Source organism: Hemitrygon akajei, chromosome 23 (genome assembly GCF_048418815.1).
Source record: "Hemitrygon akajei chromosome 23, sHemAka1.3, whole genome shotgun sequence".
NCBI classification, from domain to species: domain Eukaryota; kingdom Metazoa; phylum Chordata; class Chondrichthyes; order Myliobatiformes; family Dasyatidae; genus Hemitrygon; species Hemitrygon akajei.
Window position 1 is genome coordinate 57,086,761 of NC_133146.1, and position 27,234 is coordinate 57,113,994.

At 40.2% G+C, this 27,234-nt stretch overlaps 1 protein-coding gene across 3 annotated transcripts; it reads right to left on the minus strand.

Moving 5' to 3' along the window:
• Positions 1 to 1,841: 1,841 nt before the first annotated feature.
• Positions 1,842 to 27,206, minus strand: zdhhc6 (zDHHC palmitoyltransferase 6). 3 transcript variants are annotated; one of them, XM_073027725.1, is made up of 11 exons: positions 26,995 to 27,206; positions 26,389 to 26,907; positions 25,163 to 25,251; positions 15,426 to 15,585; positions 15,102 to 15,263; positions 14,565 to 14,618; positions 12,336 to 12,503; positions 10,556 to 10,597; positions 8,616 to 8,761; positions 4,340 to 4,383; positions 1,842 to 2,209 (listed from the first exon to the last, which is right to left on the minus strand). In XM_073027725.1, exons 2-11 carry the CDS (start codon positions 26,635 to 26,637, stop codon positions 2,106 to 2,108), a joined length of 1,218 nt encoding a protein of 405 aa, XP_072883826.1. In that variant the 5' UTR covers positions 26,638 to 26,907; positions 26,995 to 27,206; the 3' UTR covers positions 1,842 to 2,105. The 3 variants fall into 3 exon arrangements, with proteins under 3 accessions (XP_072883826.1, XP_072883825.1, XP_072883827.1); XM_073027724.1 differs by having other exon boundaries at positions 25,163 to 25,254; XM_073027726.1 differs by lacking the exon at positions 26,389 to 26,907 and having other exon boundaries at positions 25,163 to 25,254.
• Positions 27,207 to 27,234: the final 28 nt, after the last annotated feature.

The window sequence follows — 27,234 nt, forward strand, 5'->3', positions numbered from 1 at the left end:
TCATTTGCTCTTCCAGTTTAGTATTTGATGGTCATGGTGTGGTTTCCTTGAAGAAACCAAACAGATTGGATTATGCTCTGAGCAATAATCCACTCAGTTTACAAACGTTTCTGTGAGCATAACTAATGTTTGCCAGTCTTTGTTTCTGTTTAGTCTTTTTTGTAAATTCTATTGATTTTTTTCCCTGTAAATGTATGCAAGAAAATGAATCTCAAGGTAGTATATGAAAGCATATACATACTTTGATAATTTCACTTTGAACTTTGTTGCATTCTATTACACAAGTTTTTATTTTCTGAAAATATGCTTTGAAACAACATTGTTTTTAGGTATGTTTGAGAAATCAAAGTTTGCTTCATCCATTGAACCCCCTTCCATCTAAAGTGTGTCCTACTTCAAAGAATTCCAATAGATTAATCAGATTTTCTTTTATAAAGTGACATTGACTTTGACTGCCATGAACTCAAAGACACTGCTAAAAAGTGCCTTAATAAGAACTTGTAACATTTTCCCTAATAACAGATGTAAAGCTGACTGGCCCATACTTTCAGCTTTATCTCTTTGAATAAAGGAGTTGCATTTGACATTAAGATTACTCACATTTAGGGAAATTTAGGCAAGTTAAATTTTTTAACTACAGTATGTAATCTCTATTCCAGAATTATATTGTTTTCCCCTTCTGTCCTCAGTTAAATACACCAGGGCTGTATTGTACCTCCATACTAACTGATTTTGAGTAGAACTTCACTCAACAACTCAGTTTCCATTCTCTCCTTTCAAAAGAAGTGATTTTGTTTTTCTCATCCTTTTAGTTAACCTGTCTATACTCCCTTGTAACCTATTTTTGTAGTCTTCTATCCAAATTATTAATAGATTATGAAACACTGAATAAATCAATATATTAATAAAACATTAGAAATACCCGTTAATGAATCCAGACTGAGATCACCAATACCATGAATGCTATTTTGTATGATACCAGAGTAAGTACATTTTCCAAACCTTTATATAAAATCCCTTACCACCATAAAAAAGGGCTGAGACTTGACAAAAATTATTTCTCACAACCTTGATAATCTGTTACCCTGTCCCATAAAATAAATCGTAACAATTCCCCCATGGCTGGATGTTGAACAGAATCAATCAGACTCACACACAAAATAATTTGGTAAGGCAGAAGGTGCTCTGCAGACAATGGGTACAAGCAGCATTGTAGATATAATCAATGTATTCATTGATACATATCAACAACTTGAATAGCATTTTAAGCTTATACCACCCTATAGGTGATCAGTCAGTGATCACATGTGCCTTGTGGCGCATCGGGCAGCAATCTTGCCGTTTCCTTATCACTTCTTGTATGTGTTTTTTTTTTAAAGCTGAGATGCTACCTTGATGCTAATCAGTCAATGGATATTCAGGTATTTCCTACCCAAATTAGAACTTTTCTGTTGCTCATTAGATTGCACAAAGTTTACTGAACCCAAAGGAAAACTGAATTTAAATTTCAAGACATTGATTTTGTTATAATTTGAATGCTATGTTAATTTATAAAAAAGGTAAAGACAACCACCTTTAATAAAGTTCAGCAATGCCATTCAAACAGGTGGCATTGCGTTTGATGTGAACATGAAGCTGAGGGGCCCAATTAAGAATATCTGGCTAAGATGTGCTTAACCAGAAGGGGTGACCAGGCTGAAAGAGCATAATGGCTTTTAATGGGAGATAGAATCAAAAGTGGAGGCATGGATGTGATTAAGGAGTTGTACATTGATTTAATTGTCCCAATTTATCCCAGGAAATTGCTTCCATAGTTTCATAGCAAAACTAGATCACATAAATGCATATGAAAAGAAAAGGAATTTATTATTTTAAAATTGTGAATCATCTCTCAAATCTCTATCACCATAATTATGTTGTGTCACAAACATTGGAAATTTTAAAGGAATTTCTTTGCTTATAAAAGAAATGCTTAGGAAAACAATTGCTTTATCAAAATAGGTCAAGTAGGAATTAAATGTGGAAAAGAAACTTTAAGCCAAGGAAAGGAGGTCCTGTAGAAGGCCATTACTAACTCTGCTGTTGGAAAACTGGCACCAATAGTATCAGAAATTCTTTTTATCCTCTTCTGATTTTTTATCTGTGGCAGGGCCATTTGAGTATTTCTCCACACACTTTCTTGGGAACCAGCCTCGTTCATGCTTTCCAACTGTTTAAAGAAAAATTTAGTATTATTAAAAGTCATTGAAACAACAATTATTCTCTCCAAGATATTTACAAATTGCCTTTTTCCTTGTATGTTTTTTAAAATGGGAATATAAAGAGTCTCTTGGCTTGCTAAGTTCTTCCTCAGCTTATCCTTGGAGCTGCAAGATCAATTATGGGAGGACAGCTTCTAAAACTATAAGGTAGAATACCCAAGGCCTAGCTATTAATAAGTAGGACCACAATTGTTGTTAAGCCCATCACCCCCACTGGGACAGGAGTCCTCCATCCTGCAAGATCTTCAAGTAGTCTCCAGGTGTAGCCCACCTTTCTTGGTGTATCCTTCCTTGCCCAGAGATGAGGTCGCCACAACCTCTGGCATTTCTTAGCTCTGGGTTTTAACAGGATGGGGTTGCTAGCCTCATGCCCAACCCTCCTCCTTTTGCAGCTGGGCTTGGGACCATCCACGATGGAGTTAGGACAATTACCAAGGGAAATTATCTGAAACTTACAGAACATAAAAATTATGAATTGATTCTGATCATTATACTGCAGGTGACAGTTGGCTTTCCAATCTTGACACCAACTTTGTCAGATGACAATCTGTGCACTAGAATATATTCATTAGTTTTTGTCATGGCGCCAAATATTGATAGAGATATAGACGTGGGGTATCAATGTCAACCAGCTTTTTGGTATCCAGACTATATTTGGTCATGGAGCAGGTATTCGGCATGTAAGTCTTGTTGTATACTTTTTGAAATGTAATGCCAACAAGTTGTGTAGCTTGATTCCTTTCATATACTGGATGTAAAACCTCTTGTATTTAAGAATCTGTACAAGCCAAATGAAAGAAAATTATTCTAAAGGGTCTTCAAGAAACAGACCACACTGTATGAGCTTCACCTTAATTTTTACATTTCCATCTATTGTTTAATCTTATTCAAATTGAAAGGCCTGGTGTTGCAAATGCAGCTAGCAAGGATGCTGTGGTCAGCATAGAGTGGATGGGCTGAATGGTCTGTAGGTGATGTATTACTCTGACTCTACTATACTTCTTCAGAGGAATGAAAGCAGAATCTTTGACAATTTTAATGTAGAAATTGTTAATTAAGCAAAGGATGAAAGGTTAATTTATCAGTGGGTGGTTATGATCAGAAAAGGCTTAACTCATTAAATGGACAAAGCAGGATGGAGGAGTAGTTCCTGGTCTAGTTCCTAATTTATTAGTTTTGTTATTATGCAAGTATCAGAATCTTTCCTAGTTCCAACTAGAGATGCTGCCACAGCAATACAATGTATTGAGAATAGTACTGCAGATCATTTCAAGGTCTACAAATTGTCCTATTCTTGTTAAACATACCTTATTTTTACCTACAAGTTCTTCCCCAACAAAACACTTCAATTAGCTTGGTGTCAGAATTTTACAGGAAGTCTTGAACAACATCAGCATCACAGAATTTAAAAGCTTTGAAATAAATAAATTTAGTACAAGGTGAATTGAGATTTTAAAAAAATAAATCTTTAATAAAAAACAAGCCCTTTAAAATAAAAAAAACAGAAAATGCTGGTGAAGTCAAGAAATTTCTGTGGAAAATGGAAACAGTATTGTTTCAGGTCAATGCCATTCATCAGACTGGGGAATATAGCTGAGTATTTTCAGCATTTTTCCCAAGAGATGTTTTGTAACTTTGACTTGCATGATCAGATAACATTCAACCCCTCAGAACATTGTGCAAAATAAAACACAATCAATCCCATCCAGTAGTCTATTAAGGGATGATTACTCAAGTGGATGAAATCAATTTTGAAGACCAAGGATCTCAGCAAGTCAAGTTGATGAACAGGTAAAAATCCTTGGTTGATGAGCAACTACATACATAACTGTTCTTTCAGTCCAGCAGCTCAATATTATTCATATGTTGAAACATCTAAAGAACTGAAGCAACATTCTAATCACAATCCAATTCTGAAAAATACATATTCAGGTAATTAACCTAATGAACACACAAAGTTTAAATAGCAGACAAAATATTTTACATTGATTACTTTGAAGCTCTAAGCAATGCCGTAATGAGATTCAAATAAGCCAAGGCACATTGTCTCTGAGAAGTAAGGTTCCAAGTTTACTTACCATGGGCATTTTTCTTCAAGTTCTTGTCACCATACATCCAGTGCCTGAAGAGAAATGTTAATTGAATGATAATTAAAATTAATCAATAAAATACTCATTCTATTTTTTTCCAATTTGTCCACACTTACAACTTGCAGTTTTACTTCAAATATACTACAAAATTAAAAAACTTTTTTCCTTAAATTGTTTCAGCCTCAATTTAGAATCAGCAGTTCATTAAATAATTTAAGAATTCAATTACAACATTACTGTAAGACACAGGAGCAGAATTAGGCCATTCAGCTCATAAAGCCTGCTCCGCCATTTGATAATGGCCGATTTATTATCCCTCTCAACCACTGTTCACCAGCTTTCTCCCTGTAACCCTTTGATGTCCTGATTAATCAAGAACTTATCCAACTCCACCTTAAATATATCCAATGACCTGGCCTACATAGCTGCCTGTGGCAATGAATTCCCCAAATTCACCACCATCTGGCTAAAATATTTTTTCTCATCTGTATTCTAAACTAACAACACTTAATTCTGAGGCTGTACCCTCTGGTCCTAGACTTGCCACTACAGGAAACATGCTCTCCGCATCCACTTTATCAGACCTTTCAATATTTGATAGGTTTCGATGAGATCCCTGCTCAATCTAAACCCAGCAAGTACAGGTCCAGAGCTATCAAATGCTCCTCATATTTAATTCTTTCATTCTTAGGATCATTCTCATAAACATCCTTTGGACCCTCTCTAATGGCAGTTCATCCTTTCCTAAATAAGTGGCCCAAAACTGTTCACAATGTGGTCTGACCAATGCCTTTTAAAGTCTTGCTTTTGTGTTCTGGTCCTCTGGAAACAAATGTTAACACTGCATTTGCCTTCCTTACCACTGACTCAACATGCAAGTAAAGCTGGAGGGAATCCTCTACGCGGACTCCAAGTACCTTGCACCTCTGATTTTTGAATGTTCACCCCATCTAGGATGGCCCACACCTTTTATTTCTTCTGCTAAAGTGCATGACCATTATATATTATATTCCATCGGCCACTTCTTTACTAGTTCCCCCAGTCTGTCTTCTTCATACACTCTGCTTCAACACTACCTGCTCCTCAACCTGTCTTTATATCATCTGCAACTCTGGTCACAAAGCCTTCAATTCCTTCCTCCAAATCACAGTCATACAAGGTGAAAAGTCATCCCAACACCGACCCCTGCAGCACACCACTAGTCACCAGCAGCCAATAGAAAAGGCCCCCTATATTCCCACTCTTTGCTTCCTGCCAGTCAGCCAATCTTCTACCCATGCACGTACCTTTCCTGTAATACCATGGTCTCTTATCTTGTTAAGCAACCTCATGTGCAGCACCTTGTCAAAGACCTTCTAAATATCCTAATAAACAACATCCACTAACACTCCTTTGTCTATTCTGCTTGTTATTTCCTCAAAGAATTTCATGTTGACTTCAGCCCTTTTTGTCATGTGCCTCCAAGTACCCCAAAACTCATCCTTAATAATAGACTCCCACATCTTTCCAACCACTGAAGTCAGGCTAACTGGCTTAAAATTTCCTTTCTTCTGCCTCCCTCCCATCTTAAAGTAAGATGTGCAATTTTCCAGTCCTAAGGAACCATTGGAGATTCTTTTAATTCCTGAAATATTATTACTAATGCCTCCACAATCTCTTCAACTACCTCCTTCAGAACCCTGGTGTGTAGTCCATCTAATCCAGGTGACTTAACTACTGCCAGGCTTTTCAGCTTCCCAAGCACATTCTCCCTAGTAATAGCAATGATACTGCCCCCTGGCATTCTCACATTTCTGGCATTCTGCTAGTGTCTTCCACAGTGATGCAAAATAGCTATTAATTTCATCTGCCATTACTACCTCCCATTACTCCCATAGTCACCCATTACTATCTCCTCCATCATCATTCTTTCAGTGGTCCAGTCTACTCTGGTCTTGCTTTATATATCTGAAATAGCTTTTGTATCCTCTTTTGTATTATTGGTTAGCTTATGTTCATATTTCATCTTTTCTCCTTTTTTTAAGCTGCTTTCTGTCGGTTTTAAGCTTCCCAGTCCTCTACTTTCTCACTAATTTTTGCTACATTATATGCCCCCACTTTTGCTTTTATGCTGTCTTTTACCTCCCTTGTCAGCCATGTTGTGTCTTCCTGCCTTCAGAATAGTTCATCTCTGGGACGTATCTTTCCTGTGCCTTCTGAATTCCGAATTTCCCCCATAAAGCAGAAGATTTTGCTGTTCTGCCGTTATCCCTGTTAGTGTCCCCTTTCAATCAACTTTGGCAAGCTGCTCTCCCAGGCCTTTGTAATTCCTTTTACTCCAATAAATTCAATATTTTCTTCTCCTTCTCAAAATGCAGGGTGAATTCTATCATATTATGATCCCTACTTCCTAAGGATTCCTTCACTTAAGCGTCCTAATCAAATCTGGGTCATTGCATAATATCCAGTCCAGAACTGCCATTCCCCTAATGGGCTCAACCACAAGCGTCTCTAAAAAGCCACCTTGTAGATTTGATTAGGAAGCTTAGATTAAGGAACCCTTAGGAGGCCAGTGATCTCTTGGAATCCAGCACCAACTAGATTTTCCTAATCTATAGGCATATTAAAATCCCTTATTATTATCACAACATTGACCTTTTCACATGCCTTTTTTATTTCCACAAACTAGGCCACAAGGCTATCAATTCCATCATCCACATAAATGGCATAAAATGTGAACAGAAGTGGTCCCAACAGTGGCTTTGGGATATTTGGAGACACAAGATAAAGTAGGATGAAGTCAGCATGATTTTCTTAAGGGAAAATCTTGTCTGACAAATCTGTTACAATTCTTTGAAGAAAAAGCAAGCAGGATAGACAAAGGAGATCTGATGGATGTTGATCACTTGGATTTTCAGATGGCCTTTGTAAAGCTGCCACACGAGGCTGCTTAACTAGTTAAGAGCCCATAGTATTACAGGAAATATACGAGCATCAATAAAGCCTTGGCTGATTGGCAGGAGTCAAAGAGTAGAAATAAAGGAAGGTTCACAAAAAGGATTCCGGGATTGAAAGGCTTATTATATGAGGAGCGTTTGATGGCTCTGGAATTCAGAAGAATGAAAGGGGAATCTCATTGAAAGCTATCAACTGTTGAAAGGGCTCAACAGAGTGGATGTGGAGAGGATGTTTCCTATGGTGGGAGAGTCTAAGACCAGATGACACAGACTCAGAATAGAGGAATGTCCATTTAAAACGGAGATGAGGAGGAATTTCTTTAACCAGAGAGTGGTGATCTGTGGAATTCGTTGCCACAGGCAGCTTTGGAGGCTAAGTCAATGGGTATATTTAGAGCAGAAGTTAACAGATTCTTGATTAATCAGGGCATGAAGGAATACAGGGAGAAGGCATGGAACTTGGGCTGAGAAGGAAATGGATCAGCCACCATGAAATGGCTGTGCAGATTTGATGAGCCAAATGGGCTAATTCTGCTCCTATATCTTATGGCTGGCCCAGGTCAGGTCCTCCAAAATAATAATACCTAGGAATTTAAAGTTATAGCCTAGAGAGTTAGAAGTCATTTTCCTAGGTGGAAATCTCAAATACTAGAGGGCTTAGATTTGAAGTGAGAAAGTCTGGGAAAGTTTGAAAGGAGATTAGCAAGGCAAGATTTTTTCTTTGAAAAGTGATAGACAGTTGGAATGCACTGGCAGGGGAGCTAGTGAAATCAGATATGATAGCAACAGTTAAAGGTCATTTAGACAGGCATTTAAACAGGTAGGGGTTGGAGGAATATAGACCTTGTGCAGACAGGGCAATTGACATCATCATCACAGATTTTGTGGACTACAGGACCTCTTCCTGTTTGTTGATTTCTATAAACTACCTGCTGGAGGAACTTGGTGGGACAGTGGAGAAAAAAGAAGATGGTCAACATTTTGGTTTTGAGACCCTGTAGTAGTGCTGAGATTTGGGATGATTAGAGGACGGACTGGAAGAATGCCGCGATCTAGATAATAGTGATGGAGGAGATAACAAGAGGAGATGAACCATGAAGGGATTTGAAAACAATGATGAAAATTTTAAACTTTGCCCAACAAGAAGCCAACGTAGATTAAGTGAGCAGGGCTCATCGTAACACTGGCAACAATGCTTTGAATGACATCAAGTTGGCCCAGAATTGGAAGTGGAAAGTAGTCATCCGGACATAACTGCTAAAGCAGTATATTAATTCCAAAACCCTTGCAACATTCCATGATATGATCAAAAATTTTGCTCAACTTACTTCAAACCCCTTGTGGCTGAAATCAATTCTCCTTTCTTCAGCTGAATTCTGGGTTCTTCAGTACAAGGTGTGCTATAAAATGTTTTGAAACCTTTTGTTAAAGGACAGCAAGCTCCATTGTAATCTTCAATCACTTTGTATTGAACCTGCCAGTAATAGGATCAAAGTACAAATCAAATAAAGCACAAACATCATACTTTCATTGTGAACAGATAAAATGATTCCAGTCAATTAATACAGCTATGAAAAATACTCATCTACAACTTTAGGTCTGATAATCAAATACATGTGGTGTTCTTGTAATCACAACTTATGATCTATATTTACTGATAGTAAGCCAGGCATTCCACAAATGATAAATGAAATCTAAAATGATGATTACAGATGCTTTATAATTTTAATATTTTCCTAGAGATTGTGATATTGTTCAATACATGCACTATTAAATAATACAAGTAAACATTGCTTTTCCTTCAGTCTGATTGCCTTTTGTGAACAATACAAATCCCAACCATTTCCTGGTCCAAAGCAACACACACAAAATACTGAAGTAATTTTACAGGCCAGGCAGCATCTATGAACATGAATAGATAGTCGATGTTTCAGGCTGTGACCCTTCTTCAGTAGTGGGGGGGGGGGGGGGAAAGAAGATGCCCCAATAAAAAAGGAGAGGGAGGGGAAGGAGGATAGCTGGAAGTTGATAGATGAAGCTAGGTGGGTGGGAAAAGTCAAAGGCAGGAGAAGAGAGAATCAGATAGGAGAGGAGAGTAAATCATAGGAGAAAGGGAAGAAAGATGGGACCCGAGGGAGGTAATAGGCAGGTGAGAAGAGGTAGAAGTCAGAGTGGGGAATGGTGAATGGGGGATTTGTTCACCGGGGGGGATTGATATTCATGCCATCAGGTTGGTGACTACCCAGATGGAATATAATCTGTTTTTCACAGGGATCGCTCACTCCCTTGTCCATTTGTGCCCCCTGAACGGCCTAAATTCTACACCTAATCGTACACCACCTTCTTCACCTCCATTCAAGGCCCCAGACAGTCCTTCCAGGTGAGGCAACACTTCACCTAGGGTTGTCTATTGTGTCCGGTGCCTCCTCTACGTTTATACATAGCGTTCTTAGACTTCACTTACAGTTTTGGTCCCTTTACGGAAGAAGAGATTCAATACAAAAGGTGCCACAATGATTCACCTGTATCGTTCCAGAGATGCAGGTTTTTTATACAAGCAGAGGTTTATTAGATTGGGATTGCATTCCCTAGAGATTTGAAGAAAGAAATTTCTTTTTTTTTTAAAAAAGGGTCAGACAAGGTAGATATAGGGAATCTGTTTCATCTGGCTAAGGCAGGGGAAGGGAGCACAATTTTAGAATTATGGGTAGACCCTTAAGGATGAGGACAGAACTTTCTTCAGAGGATAGTGAACCACAGGAGTTCCATTCTACAGAGGGTAGTGGAAGCTCAGTCATTGTGTGCATTCAAAACGTATTGATAGATTTCTGCTTTTCAGTTGCATAAATCTGTGAGGTCAGTTGCTGGATAATTGGGATTGAAGTAGTAGATCAACCATGATTTTAACGAATGACTGAACGGACTCAAAAAGGTCAGCTGCTCAGCTTGCATTCTTACATGTCTTCAGTTTTATTTTTATCCTTGCAGAGTCCACTTCGGTATGTCCTGTTGAAGAATAACCTGTATAGAACCTACAAGAGCAAGTCCAGGTTTAAAGTTTTCTCTGAAAAGCACAACAACATACTACCTCACCCCCCCCCCCCCCCCGGAAAAAAAATTAAGTTGCAGGTGCATGTTATGTAAATCTGAGAAGTGACCAGAAATCTCAACTAATTATAAATATTAATGATTAACACCATCTACTTTACAAGGAAAATCTACGAAATACTGCCATCTGCCAAAATTCTATGGACACTACAGTACTTACACTTCTCACTCGTTTATCAGCTTTCTGTTTCAGCTGTTCTATCTGTAAAAAGTAAAAGAAAGCATATGAAGTCACTTATCATTTTTTCACAGTTAACTGATTATTCGTTATGTGCTTTGTCGTACGAAGTAAGCGATCGTAGTCTTTCCACGACCGTGACTGTTCTTGGCAAGTTTTTCTACAGAGGTGGTTTGCCATGGCCTTCTTCTGGGCAGTGTCATTACAAGACGGGTGACTCCAGACATTATCAATACTCTTCAGAGATTGTCTGCCTAGTGTCAGTGGTTGCATAACCAGGAATTATGATATGTACCAGCTGCTTCCATGGCTCATTGTGACCCTGATCGGTGTTACACCTTAGCCAAGGGTGACCTGAAGGCTAGCGTAGGGAAGGAGCACCTTACACCTTTGATAGAGACTCATCTCCACAGCACCTACCAAATTAACTGATATTATCCTGAAACACTGAGAAACTACAACAAAATAACCCTAATGTGGCTTAAGATAGTGGGTGGTAGTTCAAGGGACAATTGTTACCTTTTTGATCCTTCCCACTTTTCATTTGATTAGATGTTAGTATTTCTTTTTCAATTCCTGTCAGAAATTTAACCTGTATTTGACTAATGGAAAAGGAATAAAATTTCATGCATTGCATCACTGATGCTTTTAGTCTGCAATTTGATCTGCTGTAGGAGCTGGATCTGCAGCTGTTAATTCATACTGCGCAGTCAGCTGTCAGATGGGGTGTAAGTGCTTTTTCTGAGCAGGGAAGAGAGCACCGCTGTGGTGCCACAGAAAGGAATCAAATGTTGAGTTTACAATGAGCTGTTCTTCTGCATCCTGCAATAGCTGGTGCAAAGATTGTGTGCTCGTTGGTCAACAGAATAACCAGTTTTGAAGCCAATATACAATGAAATGAACAAAAAAATTTAAATACTAACACCATCCATCAAGTTTCTTGATTTTACCAGCAGGGGAAACATCACTTGGTGACATACATGTCAAACCTTTGACAAACTACTGTCTAAACTATTCAGAAATCCCAGAGCTTTATTGGACTTGAATAAATAAACAAAGCTGTTTTCCTTGATGCTTTAATAGCCAATTTAGTCTCAGTCAGATTCCAAACAGACCAGAGATTTATTAGCACTAATCTGCTTCATTGAATAATATGAGTCCTGATTGTAGGAGACTCTGCTAGTTCATGTGCACAGGTGGAGGTGAGGTGAGGTGAGGGAGGAACAGGGCTTGTTTTTGCTGCTGTTTTGTTGTTTGTCCTGCCGAGCATTGTGGACACGCCCTGTTGGCAATGCTTGTGGACTGCCCCAGCACACGCTCAGGTGTGTTGGTTGTTAATGCAAATGGTGCATGTCACCGTACGATTTGATGTACACACGACCAGTAAACTTGAATCTTGCTTTATAGCAAAGACAGTGACTCAAGAGAACTGCTCGAAAGGAACAGAACACTTTTGATTATACAGAAACCACAGTTCTGAAATGAAGTTACAACGTCCCCTGGAACCACGCTGAAGCCCATATTGCCACATAAATTAAATGCATTACCAAGTAAACCAAGCAGATCAAGGACATTATTATAAAAAGTAGATTTAAAGCCAAATCATGCGGGAAAATTCATAATATGTCTTATAGGTTCTTAAAAAATAAGTGCATTGAAATTCAAAATTAATGACATTTTTGAAAGGCCACCCACCATTTATGGGCGAGCAAACATTTTATTCAATTTTGCTGCAGTAACATATTAGAAGAAACAAACTTACTGTTAATGTGTATGGATGGCTGCCTTCACGAACAGGCCAAACAATTCCATCTGTTTCAGGAATCCCAGACCATGTAAACACTTGCCTGAAGTTCTTCCACTTGCTTCCAAGGTCGTACGGAAAAATGAACTGCTCGCCCGTTTGATAATACTGGATTCTGTCTTTGGCCTGTGAACATGCGATTGCATTGGTAAATTTGATTTATGAAAATGAAATTGCATCTCCATAAAAACAAGTGACATTATGTACACACTTCCATAATGTAATTGTGAAGCAATGGCTCAAGTTACCATAGTAACAACCAAAAGTTCAAGTCCCACCATGTCAGCTGTTAAATGGTTAACAATTTTGAATAAGAGTCATGAGGTCTCCATCAGTCAGAGTCAACCATGGATGTTGCATCCTAGCTGTCTAGATACAGGGGAGCCTAAGGGGAAACCTTTTTCCTCAGAGTGTTGTGAGAGTGTGGAATGAGTTACCAGCACAAGTGGTGCAAACAAGCTTGATTTCAACATTTAGAAGAAGTTTTGGATAGCAAGGATATGGAGGGCTATGGTCTCAGTGCAAATCAATGTGAGTGGGCGGTTTAAATGGTTCGGCACAGATTATATGGGCTGAAGGGCCTGTTCTGTGCTGTGACTCTGAGTTCTACACCATTTGCAAGACAGAAGTGGCAGAGTAAAATCAGTCTCGATGTTCTCAATGTCAATGTCCTCAGAGTCAATGAAGTTTTATAACACCCTGGATAAACAAAGTTAACAAAACCTCCTCCAGATTACTACCTACCACCAGTTCTAAACTGATAAAGCAGTGCTTTACCGCACTTAGGTTCAGAGTGATTGTTGAGGACTCCAAGGACTACCTGCATGTATATGACTGTCTGAGCTGACCCAGATTGAAAGATTTGGCTGCCAGACCAAATAGCAAGTAGCAAATGAACCAACACACAGAATAAATCTACTTCAATTCTTCCTCACTAATCAACTATACTTGTTACAGTTGAATCTGTTCACAAAAAGCACAGGCAGAAAGAGGTCCTCACAATTCTCATGAAAACAAAGTCCAGCTTTCACAGCGAGGACACACACCATCTTGCGTGGAGCTGTGATCATGTTAAAATGGATAGGCGTACAATAGATCCAGTATCTCATTACTGGATGTCAAAGAAGCGCTGTGGAGCAACAGCAGTAGAAATTTACACCACCATAATATAAGATGTGGCCTTCAACTGGAGGAAGAGCAACACTTTATGTTCCGTCTGGATACCCTCTAACCTGATGGAATGAATATTGACTTCTCCTTCTGGTGAACAAATCCCCCCCCCCCCCCCCCCATTCCCCACTCAGGCCTTTCACTTCTTCTCACCTGCCTATTACTTCCCCAAGCGTTTATTCTCAGCATCAGGCACTCACAGTAATTTCGGTGTACCAGATACAAAACGCACTGCACAACTCAAGGCCCTCCCGAAACCCCTAACATCTACCACCAAGATGCACCATCACCTCAGCTTGGAAATTTGTTGCTGTTCTACATCAAACTCTGGTAACTTGTAAACCAACAAGAGTTTGGCAGCACTGAAAGAGAGACGCTCAGCAGCCATTTATCGTGACTTCCACATGGGCTATTAAGTACTTCATAAATCTTAAGTTTTGTAAAAGGAGTTACTTTTGTTAAAAATTGTGATAGATTGTTTTAATCTTTAAAATATTCTAAATTATTTTTGAAAATTCATGCCAAATCAAGGGGCATATCAGGTCACTTATTTTTGATTTTGGGAGAAACAAGAGTTTACAGAAAATTTAAGATTAGCTTTATTTGTACAATACAGTGAGGCACTGAAACATACAGTGAAACGTGTTGTTTACGTCAACAACCAATACAGGCTGAGATGTGCTGGGGCAGCCAGCCAGCCAAGTGTCACCATGCCTTCGGCATCAACATAGCATGCCCACAACTTACTAACTCTTATTCGTACATTTTAGGAAAGTGGGAGGAAACCAGAGCACATGGAGGAATCCCACGCGGTCACAGGAAGAAAGTACAAACTCCTTACAGACAGCGGTGGGAACTGAATTCCAATCATACAGCTAGGGCTGTAAGGTGTTACACTAACCACTATGCTACTGCACTGAAGGAGAAGTATCTCTTCATATAATGCTCAGGATCCACCACAGCAATTTCACCAAGGTAAAACTGGCAGTGCAGAAATGCAAAGTAACCAGAACTTACCTTTTCTTCTATCCAAACTTCAATGGATGTTTTGTTTCTAAGAATCACTTTCATCTACAAAATAGAAATCAAATAATGAACTCAAACAGCCAAGGAAATACAAAATTAAACTAGTTTACTGAAAAACAGAAGTCTCACTAGGAAGCAATTTCTGGTAGAATCAGAATCAGGTTTATATCACTGACTTGTACATTGTGAACATTGTTGTTTTGCAACAGCAGTATAGTAGAGTTCAGGGATATGTAACATCTTTGCAACCAGATGCCTCATTGGGGAAAAAAGTATCAATTAACATAACATACTTGTGCTCCACAATATAACATTCATTGGATAAGCAGCTTTTCAGTTTCTCCGTTTCCACGTCCTGACTATCTTTTTAGATACTTTAATTTTATTATTGCTCAAAAACATTAAATTATTGGCTTCTAGTCAAATAGTTTGCATGACCAAACATTGATCCATAAATTAATGATGTTCAATGTGACTAGGTCCAAAAATAACCATTAACATTTCAAAGGATTCCATTGCAAACTGTACCTGAATAATAAACAACATTCCAACAGCGATTGTTGTGCCAATTGCCAATCCTAAAGCAAACAGCGAGGCAGCAAATCCATAAATTCCAAAAGGAATGATGTACTGAGGATTACTTTGAGCCACACTCATGTCAATTTTTACAGAACTCCAACCAAACGATATCTGCAATAAAACCATTCAAATAGAGGTATAATAGCGGCTTTTCAAAATGTGCAACAACCATACCAAGAATTTCTTTCCGATCAAATAATCCATTCATGCAAAGCACATTAACTAGCACAATACGTTGGAGATGTATTTGGAAGAAAGCAATGCTTTACTTACCCTGTTATAGAGCTGTGTGTACATGGTCATGATTAAAATCACAGAAGCATGAATACAACCCAAAGGTGCTAACATCAGGAATAAGGTAAAGTAGCCATGGTTAAAATTACCACAACAATTATTAATCCATGGACAATGATGATCCATCTTCATCACACACCTAGAAGCAAAGGGTGAACTATGAGAGCAGCAAATACAACTCTGTCAAACTAAACAACTTCCGTGGGCAGTAGTGGGAATTTCTAGTAAGTACATCGAGAATATGCTAGTGTATTAAAACTTTACAGAGAATTCGTTGCCTAGATACACTGCATATTTTTCATTGAAAGATCAGACCAATTTGACTAATTTAAATTGAGGTTTTGACATATTAGGTATTCACAAACTGTAAAAGACAAAAAACAGAAAGAAATGTTCTCCTTGTTTAGCATGAAACGATCCATAGCAGAAAAAACACTGCAAATATAAAAGGTGCACCTGAAATAACAGAAGTGAAAATTCATTTGGAATTTACAGGCATCAGTGGTCGGTTAAAACTTGCCATTTGACCTTGGTCATTCAACCATCAACAACACTGTTCCATCAGCCTCAGATGAATATCTAGCTTCTTAATCACATCTTTGCTCTTCACCTCATCTATGGGTCAGTTGTAGGCTGGGTAGTGATGTTTCTTCTAGAAAGTTTTAGCAATGATTTTATATCCACAGCTTTATAGTCAACTGTAAATGAGAACTTTCCCTATAGCCGCAATGTCAAAAACCTTCCTTAACATTAAAACTTCTGTGATCCCATCCCTCAATATTTCCTTTTGAATATTGGATATCCAGCCTGTTCATCCATCAAGATATAACCTCAAGTTTCTTGCACATCTTTGGATCATTTTTAATATCTTCTTCAGTCTACTTATTTTTATGATACTGTGATTAGATGAACTTCAAAAACAATTGTGGCCCAGTGCAAATTTAACACATGGTTCTTAAGAAGTTTTCTATTTTCAGTTTTATCCTCCTAGAAATTGAGTTTTGTTTACTCTTATTTAAAGTCTCAAAAGTCAAAGTCCTGTCCCGAGCCTTTGTGGCTCATCAGGCTGGTGCTTATGTCAGTTTCTTCATTTAAGGTCTATTAATCCAATAATTCTGTAATTCACAGGATAACAGTGGCACAATAGTGCAATGTTATTACAGTGGCATCATTATTCTGGTTCCTTCAGGTTGTTATAGCTGGGGGAGGTAATGGGGATAAGCTCCTACTACCTATTAAATGCTCCCAATGGTGTGCACCTCAAATAGCCTCTGACAACCAAGTCCAGCTCCTGGCCTTCACGTGTGCCTTAGCTACTAAGTTTGGCAGAATCATTTCTACTGACAGAAGGGGCAAAGTAGGGTCACTGGCACCTTAAAACTAGTCACTTTGGGCAGATGGGGCTCATCAACAGTGGCTGGCAACTCATCTAGAAGGAAAACTCTGATCTCAAACCTCCGCTGCCTTGCAGCTATACCCATTCATGGGGAAAGCTTCGGGAGTAAACCCCGAGGGAAAATCTGGAGCTAGAGTACCTAAGGCAGTCCTACATTGAGTTCAATGTTGACTAGCAACTCCTGCGATGCTGCTGGTACCAAACTGCATCGATCGCTGCCTTTCCATTGGGTTCACAGATGCGTGGAGAGATGGAGCTTGCTACATGGCATCAGCTTGCTCTCCAAATCTAGACAGCTAGGATGCAATATCCATGGTCAACTCTGGACAACAGAGGCCCTCACCTTACAGTGCCAGCAAGCCTGGTTCAATTCCCGTCACTGCCTATAAGGAGTTTGTATGTTCTCCCTGTGACCACAAGGGTTTCTCCCTTGAAACATTGACTGCTCCTTTCAACGGATGCTGCCCGACCTGCTGAGTTCATCCAGCTTGTTTGTACATTCTCCCTTTACTTTGATCCTTCTTGTCAAGCACTTCAAATGTTTTCTTTGAAATTTCAGGTATATGATATCAATTGATTTTCCTTACACACACCAGTCCTCATCAAGAGTTCCAAAGTGGAAAGAGCGAGCAGTTTCAAGTTCACGGATGTCAAAATTTCTGAGGACCAATCCTAAGCCTAACATACTGATGCAGTTACAAAGATGGCACGACAACGGCTGTATTTCGTTAGGAGTTGGAGGAGAATTAGTCTGTTACCAAAGTCACTTTCAAATTTCTACAGAAATGGAGAGCATTCAAACTGGATGCATCGCCGTTTGATATGGAGGGACCACTGCACAGGATTGGAAAACGCTGCAGAAAGTGTAAACTCAGCTAGCTCCATCATAGGTAGTAGGCTTCCCAGCATCCAGGACACCTCTCAAAGGCGATGCATAAAAAGGTACCACCCATCATTAAGGACCCCATTACCCAGGACATGTCCTCTTCTCATTGCTCCCACCAAGGAGGTGATTGAGGAGCCTGAAGACACACACTCAATATTTCAGGAACAACTTCTTCCCCTTTGCCATCAGATTTCTGAATGGACAATGAACACACAAACTCCTCAGTACTGTAAACACAAGAAATTCTACAGATGCTGGCAATCCAAAGCAACACACACAAAATGTTGGAGGAACTGAGCAGATCAGGCACAATCTATGGAAATGAACAAACAGTCAACGTTTCCGGCTGAGACCCTTCTTCAGGACTGGAAAAAGGGGGAAGACATCAGAATCAAAAGCTAGTGGGGGAGGGGGAAAGAGAGGGAAGGAAGATAGATAGGTGAAGACAAGTGAGTGGGAAAGTAAAGGGCTGGAGGAGGAGGAATCTGACTGGACCATAGGAGAAAGGAAAGGAGGAGAGGCACTGGGGGAGATGATAGGCAGCTGAAAAGAGGTAAGAGGTCAGAGTAAGCAATAGAAGAGGAAGGGAGGGGGAGATAATTTTATTTCCCAGAAGGGTCCAGCTGGGGCTATTCCCCTAAGCAACAGGATACTGTTGAGGGGGATGACCAATCTGGGGAAGGTAACAGCAGCCAGACCAATAGTCACAGGGGACAGATAGATTATGCGGCAGGATAGTGTTGGCTCCAGAATGTCTCTGAGCAGTTGCATAATATTCTTGAAGGGGAAGGTGAGCAGCTGGCGGTCACGGTACACGTTGGTACCAATGACACAGGCAGGAGAGGGATAGAGGTCCTGAGCAGTGAGTTCAGGGAATTAGGAAGAAGGCTGGCATAGGACCTCCAAGGTGGTAATCTCCGGATTACTCCCAGTTAAACAAGCTAGAGAAGGTCAGAACAGGAAGATAGTGCAGATAAATGAGCAGCTGAGGAGATGGTGCAGGGGGCAGGTTTTCAAGTTGTGGATCACTGGAACCTTTTCCGGGGAAGGGGTGACCTGTACAAGTGGGATGGGCTGCACCTGAACTGGAGGGGAACCAATATCCTGGGAGGGAGGTTTGCTAATGTTATTGGGGAGGGTTTAAGCTAGATTTGCAGGGGTGTGTGAACCGAAGTGAAGAGGCAGAGGATGGGGCGGTTGATGCACAAGTAGGGACAGCTTGTAGGGAGTTTATGAGGAAGGATAGGCTGATGATAGAGCAAAGAAGCACTCAGCCAGATGGTTTGGGATGTGTCTATTTTAATGCAAGGAGTATCATAAGCAAGGCAGATAAACTTAAGAGTGTAGATCAATACATGGAACTATGATGTTGTGGCCATTACAGAGACTTGGGTGTCTCAGGGGCAGGAATGGCTGCTGAGTGTGCCGGGCTTTAGATGCTTCAAAAAAGACAGGGAGGGAGGCAAAAGAGGCGGGGGAATGGCATTGCTAATCAGGGATAGTGTCATGGCTGCAGAAAAGGAGGAAGGCATGAAAGGATTGTCTACCGAGTCATTGTGGGTGGAAGTAAGAAACGGGAAGGGGCAATAACTCTACTGGATTTTTTTTTTTAAATAGACCCCCACCAATAGTAACAGAAGACATTGAAGAGCAGATAGGGAGGCAGATTCTGGCGCAATAATAATAGGGTTGTTGTGATGGGTGATTGTAACTTTCCTAATATTGACTGGCATTTCCTTAGAACAAGGGGTTTAGGGTGGAGTTTGTTAGGTTTGTTAAGGAAGGTTTCCTGATGCAATATGTTGATAAGCCAACTAGAGGAGAGGCTGTACTTGATCTGGTATTGGGAAATGAACCTGGTCAGGCCTCAGATCTCTCAGTGGGAGAGCATTTTAGAGGTAGTGATCACAACCCTATCTCCTTTACCATGGCACAGGAGAGGGATAGGAGCAGACATTTTGGGAAAACATTTAATTGGAGTAGGGAGAAATCTGATGGTACTATGCAGGAACTTGAGAACATAAATTGGGAGCAGATGTTCTCAGGGAAATGTTCAAGGAATATTTGCATGGTGTTCTGCATATGTACGTTCCATCGAGGCAGGAGAAGGTTGGTAGGGTAAAAGAACCATGGTTTACAAAGGATGTAGAAAATTTAGTTTAAAAAGAACAGCTTACAAAAGGTTCAGGAAACTAGGTACTGCTAGAGCTCTAGAAAATTACAAGGGTGGCAGGAAGGAACTCAGGAGAGATAGAAGGGGCCTTAAGAAAGCCCTGGCGAGCAGGATTAAGGAAAACCCCAAGGCATTCTACAATAATGTGAAGAGCAAGAGGACAAGCCGTGTGAGAGTAGGATCAATCAGAAGAGATAGTGGAAATGTGAATGGAGCCGGACAATGTAACAAAGGTACTTAATGAATACTTTGCCTCAGTATTCACCAGTGAGAAGGACCTTGTGGGGATGATTTATAATGCGCTGAAATGCTTGTGAGTATAGACATTGAGAAAGAGAATGTGCTGGAGCTTTTGAAAGGTATTAAGTTAAATAAGTAACCAGGACCAGATGAGATATACCCCAGGCTACTGTGGGAGGCAAGGGAGGAGATTGCGGAGCCTCTGGCAATGATCTTTGCATCATCAATAGAGACGAGAGAAGTATCAGAGGACTGGAAGATTGAAAAAGCTGTACCCTTGTTCAAGAAAGGGAGTAGAGATAACCCAGGAAATTATAGACCATTGAGTCTATAACGTTGGAGAAGATCCTGAGATTAATGAGCACTTGCCAGACATAATCTGATTAGGGGTAGTCAGCGTGGTTTGTCAAAGGCAGGTCATCCCTTACGAACCTGATTGAATTATTTGAGGATGTAATAAAATATATTGATGAAGGTAGAGCAGTGGATGTAGTGTATACATATTTCAGTAAGGCATTTGATAAGGTTCCCCATGCAATGCTCATTCAGAAAGTACGGAGGCATGGGATCCAAGGAGACCTTGCTTTGTGGATCTAGAACTGGCTTGCCCACAGAAGACAAAGGGTGGTTGCAGATGGTTCATATTCTGTATGGAGGATGGTGACCAGTGGTGTTTCTGCATGGATCTGTTCTGGGACTCCTCCCCTGTGTGATTTTTTAAATGACCTGGATGAGGAAGTAGAAGGGTGGGTTAGTAAGTTTGCTGATGACTCAGCAAGATAGTCGTCGGGTTGTCAGTTACATTACAACATCAATAAGATGCAGAACTGGGCTGATGAGAAGTGGCAGATAGAGTTCAACCCGATAAGTATGAAGTGGTTCATTTCAGTAGGTCAAATTTTAGGACAGAATATACTATTAATGGTAAGACTCTCAGCAGCGTGGAGGATCAGACAGATCTCAGGGTCTGCAACTATAGAACACTCGAAGCTGCTGCACAGGTTGACAGTGTTGTTAATAAGGCATATGGTGTGTTGGCCTTCATCAACTGTGGGATTCAGTTCAAGAGCTGTGAGATAATGTTACAGCTATATAAGATCTTGGTTAGACCCCAGTTGGAGTACTGTGTTCCGTTCTGATCACCTCACTACGGAAGGATGTGGAAGCCATAGAAAGGGTGCAGAGGAGATTTACAAGGATGTTGCCTGGATTGGGAGCATGCCTTATGAGAATAGGTTGAGTGAACTCAGCCTTTTCTCCTTGGAGCGACGGAGGATGAGAGGTGACCTGATAGAGGTGTATAAGATGATGAGAGGCATTGATCGTGCGGATAGCCAGAGGCTTTTTCCCAGGGCTGAAATGGCTAATACAAGGAGCATAGTTTTAAGGTCCTTGGAAGTAGGTACAAGGGGGATGTCAGAGGCAAGTTTTTCCAGACAGAGTGGTGGGTGTGGGTAATGCACTGCCAGCAAGAGTGGTAAAGGTGGATACAATAGGGTATTTTAAGAGACTCTTGGGTACACGGAGCCTAGAAAAATAGAGGGCTATGCAGTAGAGAAATTCTAGGCAGTTTCCAGAGTAAGTTACATGGTCAGCACAACATTGTGGGCCCAAGGGCCTGTAATGTGCTGCAGATTTCTAAGGAGAAATTGATATTCATGCGATCAAGTTGGAGTCTACCCAGACAGAATAACAGGTGCTGCTCCTCCACCCTGATGGAGGCTGTGGACTGACATACCAGAATGGGAATAACAATCAGAACTAAACTGGGAGGTTCCACTTTTGGCCGATGGAGCAGAAGTGCTTGATGAAGCAGTCCCCAATTTGCAATCATAAGGGAGATCGCATCGGGAGCACCGGACACAAGAGATGACCCCAGCAGGTTCACAGTTGTAGTGCTGTCACACCTGGAAGGGACAAGAGATGACCCCAGCAGGTTCACAGTTGTAGTGCTGTCACACCTGGAAGGGACAAGAGATGACCCCAGCAGGTTCACAGTTGTAGTGCTGTCACACCTGGAAGGACAGTTTGAGAGCCCGAATGTGGCGAGGGAGGTGGTGAACAAGGGGATCTAGCAGTTTGACCACTTGCAGGGTTAAGTGCCGGGAGGGAAATTAGTGAGGAGTGACAAATGGACAAAAATCAGAGATAGAGCAATCCTTCTGGAAAATGGCGAGAGGGGGACAGATAAAGATATGTTTGGTGGTAGGAACCCTTCGGAAATGAAGGAAATTGCAGGGAATGATGTGTTGGATACTGAGGTTCATGGGGTGTTAGGCAAGGACAAGAGAAACTATCGATGTTAAGGCAGCTGGAAGAGGGGGGTTCGTGTGGATGCTTGGGAAATGGAGGAGGATCAGGCAAAGACAGCATCAATACTTTTTGCCCTACTTATTTAATTTTCCTTTTTAATATACATATTGTAACTGTAATGTTACAATAACTGTTCTGTTAAAAACTGTAACTGTTCACATGGTTCATATTTTTTTCTCTGTTATGCTTTTCTGTTCTCTGTGTAACCTGCTTCTTTGGGTTACCGTTAAAGATAAGAGATAGGAGAAATGTGTGCCATCCAATTGGGATGAACGGATTCAGGGGAGGTTTCTCTTGTGAGTGACACTAAGGTTGGGTTTGGGGCTCTTGAGAGGGGTGAAGAGAGAAGACGGTGGAGAGAGGAGGTTGGAGGAGCCCACTTGGAGTAGGGCCATGATTTGATGTAGCCCAGGGAGATCGAAGGAGGATCGGCAGAGGGGAAACCGTGAGCTCCAACTTGTGCACATTAGACCGTTTCATTAAAATGGGCCCTTTTCTTTTTTGCTTTTTCTTTACCAACCCTTTAGTCAAATTAAGAATTATAAAGCTAAATCTTTTATTTTGCGGCATTTATTTGTAACAGGGTTACAGGTCACGCAGCATCCACACAAACACGGGGATTTGGGGGTCTTGCGCTTCAATCTCCCACGTTTGGCGGGGCCGGAGGGCGTCTTCTCTAGACTTGCGCAGCCGAAGGAACCAAACTGATACAGAACTTATAGCTTGTATTATTATGAATTGCAATGTACTGCTGCCACAAAACAACTGATTTCACGACACAGCTGTATGCCAGTGACATTAAACCTGACTCGGATCTGTAACCCTCTTACAACCTCAGAATAGTAACTGCTACAAATATTTCCTAGTCAAAATACATAGCAATACTGCCACTCACTAACTTCTTCACTGCTCTCATGCCATTCAGTTCAGACCACAGCTTCCTTTCTCAATAAGGTGGTTAAGTTTTGCTATCTTCCACGATACAGCAACTCTACTAAACGCTATGCAATTCTGTAAGATCAAGATAAAGAGTCCATTATTGATATAACAATTTAAGAAAGCTGCTTTTAGTAAAGCTATAATTAATGGGACTAAAATACAACAAACTCCTTGGAGGTGATGGCATTAGCTTAAAATAAAGAATTAGGCATTTGGAACTGTGAGGAGCAATTTCTTTACTCAGCAGGCTGTAAATCTTTTGAATTTTCTACCCCAGATGCTTAGAAATCTAAAGATTACTGTAGATGCTTAGTCACTGACTGAATTTAAGACTCAGATAGATGTTTAGATAATAGAGGAAAACAAGGGATGTGGAAAATTTGAGGTACAGGATTAGCCATGATCTTGTTTGGAGGAGCAGGATATTTACTGAAGCTTACATTAGGACCCACGTAGCTATACAAATAGTACACATATATGGAAAGTTCAAAGTTTAATTTATACATTGACACAAAATTATGAATGTAATAAAAGACAATTACAAAATAGGAATGAGTCTTATTAAAATGCTTTGTGCTTTAATGGGGCTCTTGTGTCTTCAAATGATATAACAAATCAATAGTTTAGGAATCCAAAACTTTCAGACTTCTGAAACATTCAAGTGATTGCATCGAAAAATTCAGTTCATAAAAGGTAATTTAAAAATCTTGATCCAGTTCCTCTGAACAAGATCATGGCTGATCCTGTAACTCAAATTTTCCACATCCCTCGATTCCCTCTAGGAAAAGTAATGTGGATTCAGCTGCATTTCTGAATAGAATAAAATAGCATAGCTTTAAAAAATGTCCAAATAGAATCAGTACAGCTCTTAGATAGATCAACAATTACTTTGATATGGTCTAAAATTATAAAATTCAGGTTAACACTTTCTTTCCAAAGTTATTTCAGTTTGCAGTATCTGCCAACTATTTTTCTTATAAGGCATTTTATGTTAACACCAACACAAAGTTATAAAATACCAGATGTTTAAGTTTGCACAATTTTATTATGAGTGGTTGATTTTCAATCTAAAAACTTTTGGAAAGAATTGCAGTAGAAACAGATTAGATAGTAACATTTAAGGGACTTTTACATAGGCACATGAATACGCGCTCTGGGTAGTGGGATGGAGTTGCGTTTCTGTCAAAGGAGGCACAAGGTCCTCCTTCTCTCTGCTACCCTGTAGGTCACCCTTGGGCAAGGTTCAGGACTTGCTCAGCGCTCCCCCACCCGATCAGGGTCACATGAAGCCACGGGAGCAGGTGGTGGATAGTTGTATGAGCAGCTGGTGCCTATCACAAGTCCTGGTTATGCAACCACTGACGCCAAGCATACAATCTCTGAAGAATATGGATAATGGCTGGGGTCACCTCTCTTGTAAAGACATCGCCTAGAAAGCGGCAATGGCAAACACCTTCTGTAGAAAAATGTGCCCATAATCATGGTCATGGAAAGACTATGTCATATGGCACAACTCAATGATGAATATGAGAACATCTGCAGATGCCAGAAGTCCAAAGCAACACACAGAATGCTTGATTAACTCAGCAGGGTAGGCAGTATCTATGGAAATGAATAGATAGCCGACATTCCAGGCTGAGACCCTCAGGACTCATAATGATGACAATTAAAAATGAACACATATGCATGACAGATTAACTTTACTTCCAAAATACTTCATTTCTGTAGAAAATGCATGTTTACTTCTGCGTTAAATTATCCAAGCGTACCTGTTACATTTACGACAATGATGAGACCGGGGTGCCTTGTAACCATGACAGATTCTGCAGTCCTGCAGATATATTGCATCATGAGGATTCTCCTTGAACAGAACAAAATAATTATAATAATTGCCTTTCTATTTTAGTCAATTGAACAAAAAGAGTTGATATGAAAGAAAAAAAAATAAGAATGAATGAGATGTTCAGTGAATGCAGATCAATGCCATGGGATATTCATTGCCTGCATCATCAGGAGTGCTATTTTTAGGCCGAAAAAACTATTGTTTCAAAAAGTAGGGCAAATAGCTATTTAGCACGCTCAGCAGCTGGCTTCATTAGGCTTGCTAGAGCTTTTGGCTAATACAGTTAGAATACAAAATATTATGGCAATTAAAATACAAAAATTTAATCATTAAATTCCCAGGAACTAGTAGCACTGAGTACATTTTTCATGGCCAACGGAATTATATTTAGCTACGTCAATGCATTCGCATTTTTAGTTAGTATATAATCACAAATTTGCTAGTAATATACACGGTAATAATGCCACTTTAAAAGTGAAATAAGCAAAGTTTTCAATAATTTTTCTCCCAACCCATACCAGTCACTCAATTGAAGAAAGGAGCTTCCTGTCATCTGTCAAATGTCACAAAATATTGACTTACTTTGGAAACTCCAATCGAACAAAACATATTATTTTGAGCATATAAAACCTTCATGAAGGGTTATATGATGAATTGGAACAGGGTTGTGACCTCTCTGATCAAGAATTTCTGATTTTAAACATCTGCAACTGTTGCTTAGTATCAAACCACCCACACAGACAGCTGGATTAGGGCACAAGAATGAACCAACGTATAAACTGAATTTACTACCGGTAATTCTTCAGGTAACACCAGTGCATCGCAGTAACATTCCAACAGATGTGCAATGATAGTTGCAATGGCTGCCGAAGGATATACAGTACCACCAAATGATTCTGAAGCCAACTAGCGTAAACTCAGATGTATCTCATTAAAATCCGCTGGGTACTGGACCCAGAAAACTTGTTACACCATTTAAACACAGAAACGATTAAGCAAAATAGACGCTCAAATAACCCTGGCATCCATCGTCAATACTAACATCTGTAAACTTTCAAATTCTCGTCCATAAAGTGACCATCTACACTACTAGTTATTACAATAGTAGCAAATCGTCATCGTCGATTAAAACACTCGCAGGTTTTCACTTACCGGCTTCCATCCAAGCGGCACATAGCCCGGACCAACAAACATTGCATTAAAATAGTTGTAAAGTATCAGAACGGTCCAGTTTATCAACATAATGAAATTTATACTTCCACCTAGGGTATCGAGGGGCCAGTACCACAGTACCGAGTCTATGATGGCCATTGATGAACATACAGCAATCACGGATAAGGCTATAATTGGCCCCCAGTGACAAAGTCTTTTCAGTTCATGCAGATTTTCAAATCTACACATCGTGCTTGATGGAAGACGGAAACGTTTTAGTTAACGTACATAAAATCACATAACCCAAGGCGAAACGTCATCCCCGACCTGTTGGGCAGACAAAAATAATTCTAACGCCGCGGAAAAAAATCATGCTGTTGACAATCAAATGGTTGATCTTCCGAAAAGAACACGACAGCTTCAATTATTGTCTCCAGCGAATTCATCATAGTTTTGATTTACTGCGTCCGAGTTTACAACTTCTCGTTTGGTTCTCCAAAATGTATTGCAAAATTCATCCTAAAGGAAAATAAATTGAATTAGAACTTGCTTGAACTTTTAATATGACAAGCGCTAATTACCGCCTTTCATTTAAACAAAACTTACTTTAGAAGTCATGCTACTTGATTCTGTAAATCCTTTCTAAAGTTCCGTGGGCAAATGCAGGAAGGGCCATGAATGACAATTGCAAGGGGCTGTGACTGGGGTAGACGGGGCCGAGCTGAAGCCGCGGTGAGTGGGAGACGCCCGCCGCGGTCGATCGGCTCGCAGCCGTGGGGCAGCTCCGAACGCCACAGCACCACTTCCTGCTTCCGGCCACCCCGGATGCACATCGCGGCACAGCCC

Coding starts and splice junctions, on each gene's coding strand:
- zdhhc6 (XM_073027724.1), bottom strand. CDS start 26,637: ATGTGTAGATTTGAAAATCTGCATGAACTGAAAAGACTTTGTCACTGG. Junction 25,255..26,388: donor TGCCGCTTGGATGGAAGCCG/GTAAGTGAAAAC, acceptor GTTCTGTTCAAG/GAGAATCCTCATGATGCAAT. Junction 14,619..15,101: donor GAATGTTGTTTATTATTCAG/GTACAGTTTGCA, acceptor TCTATTTTGTAG/ATGAAAGTGATTCTTAGAAA.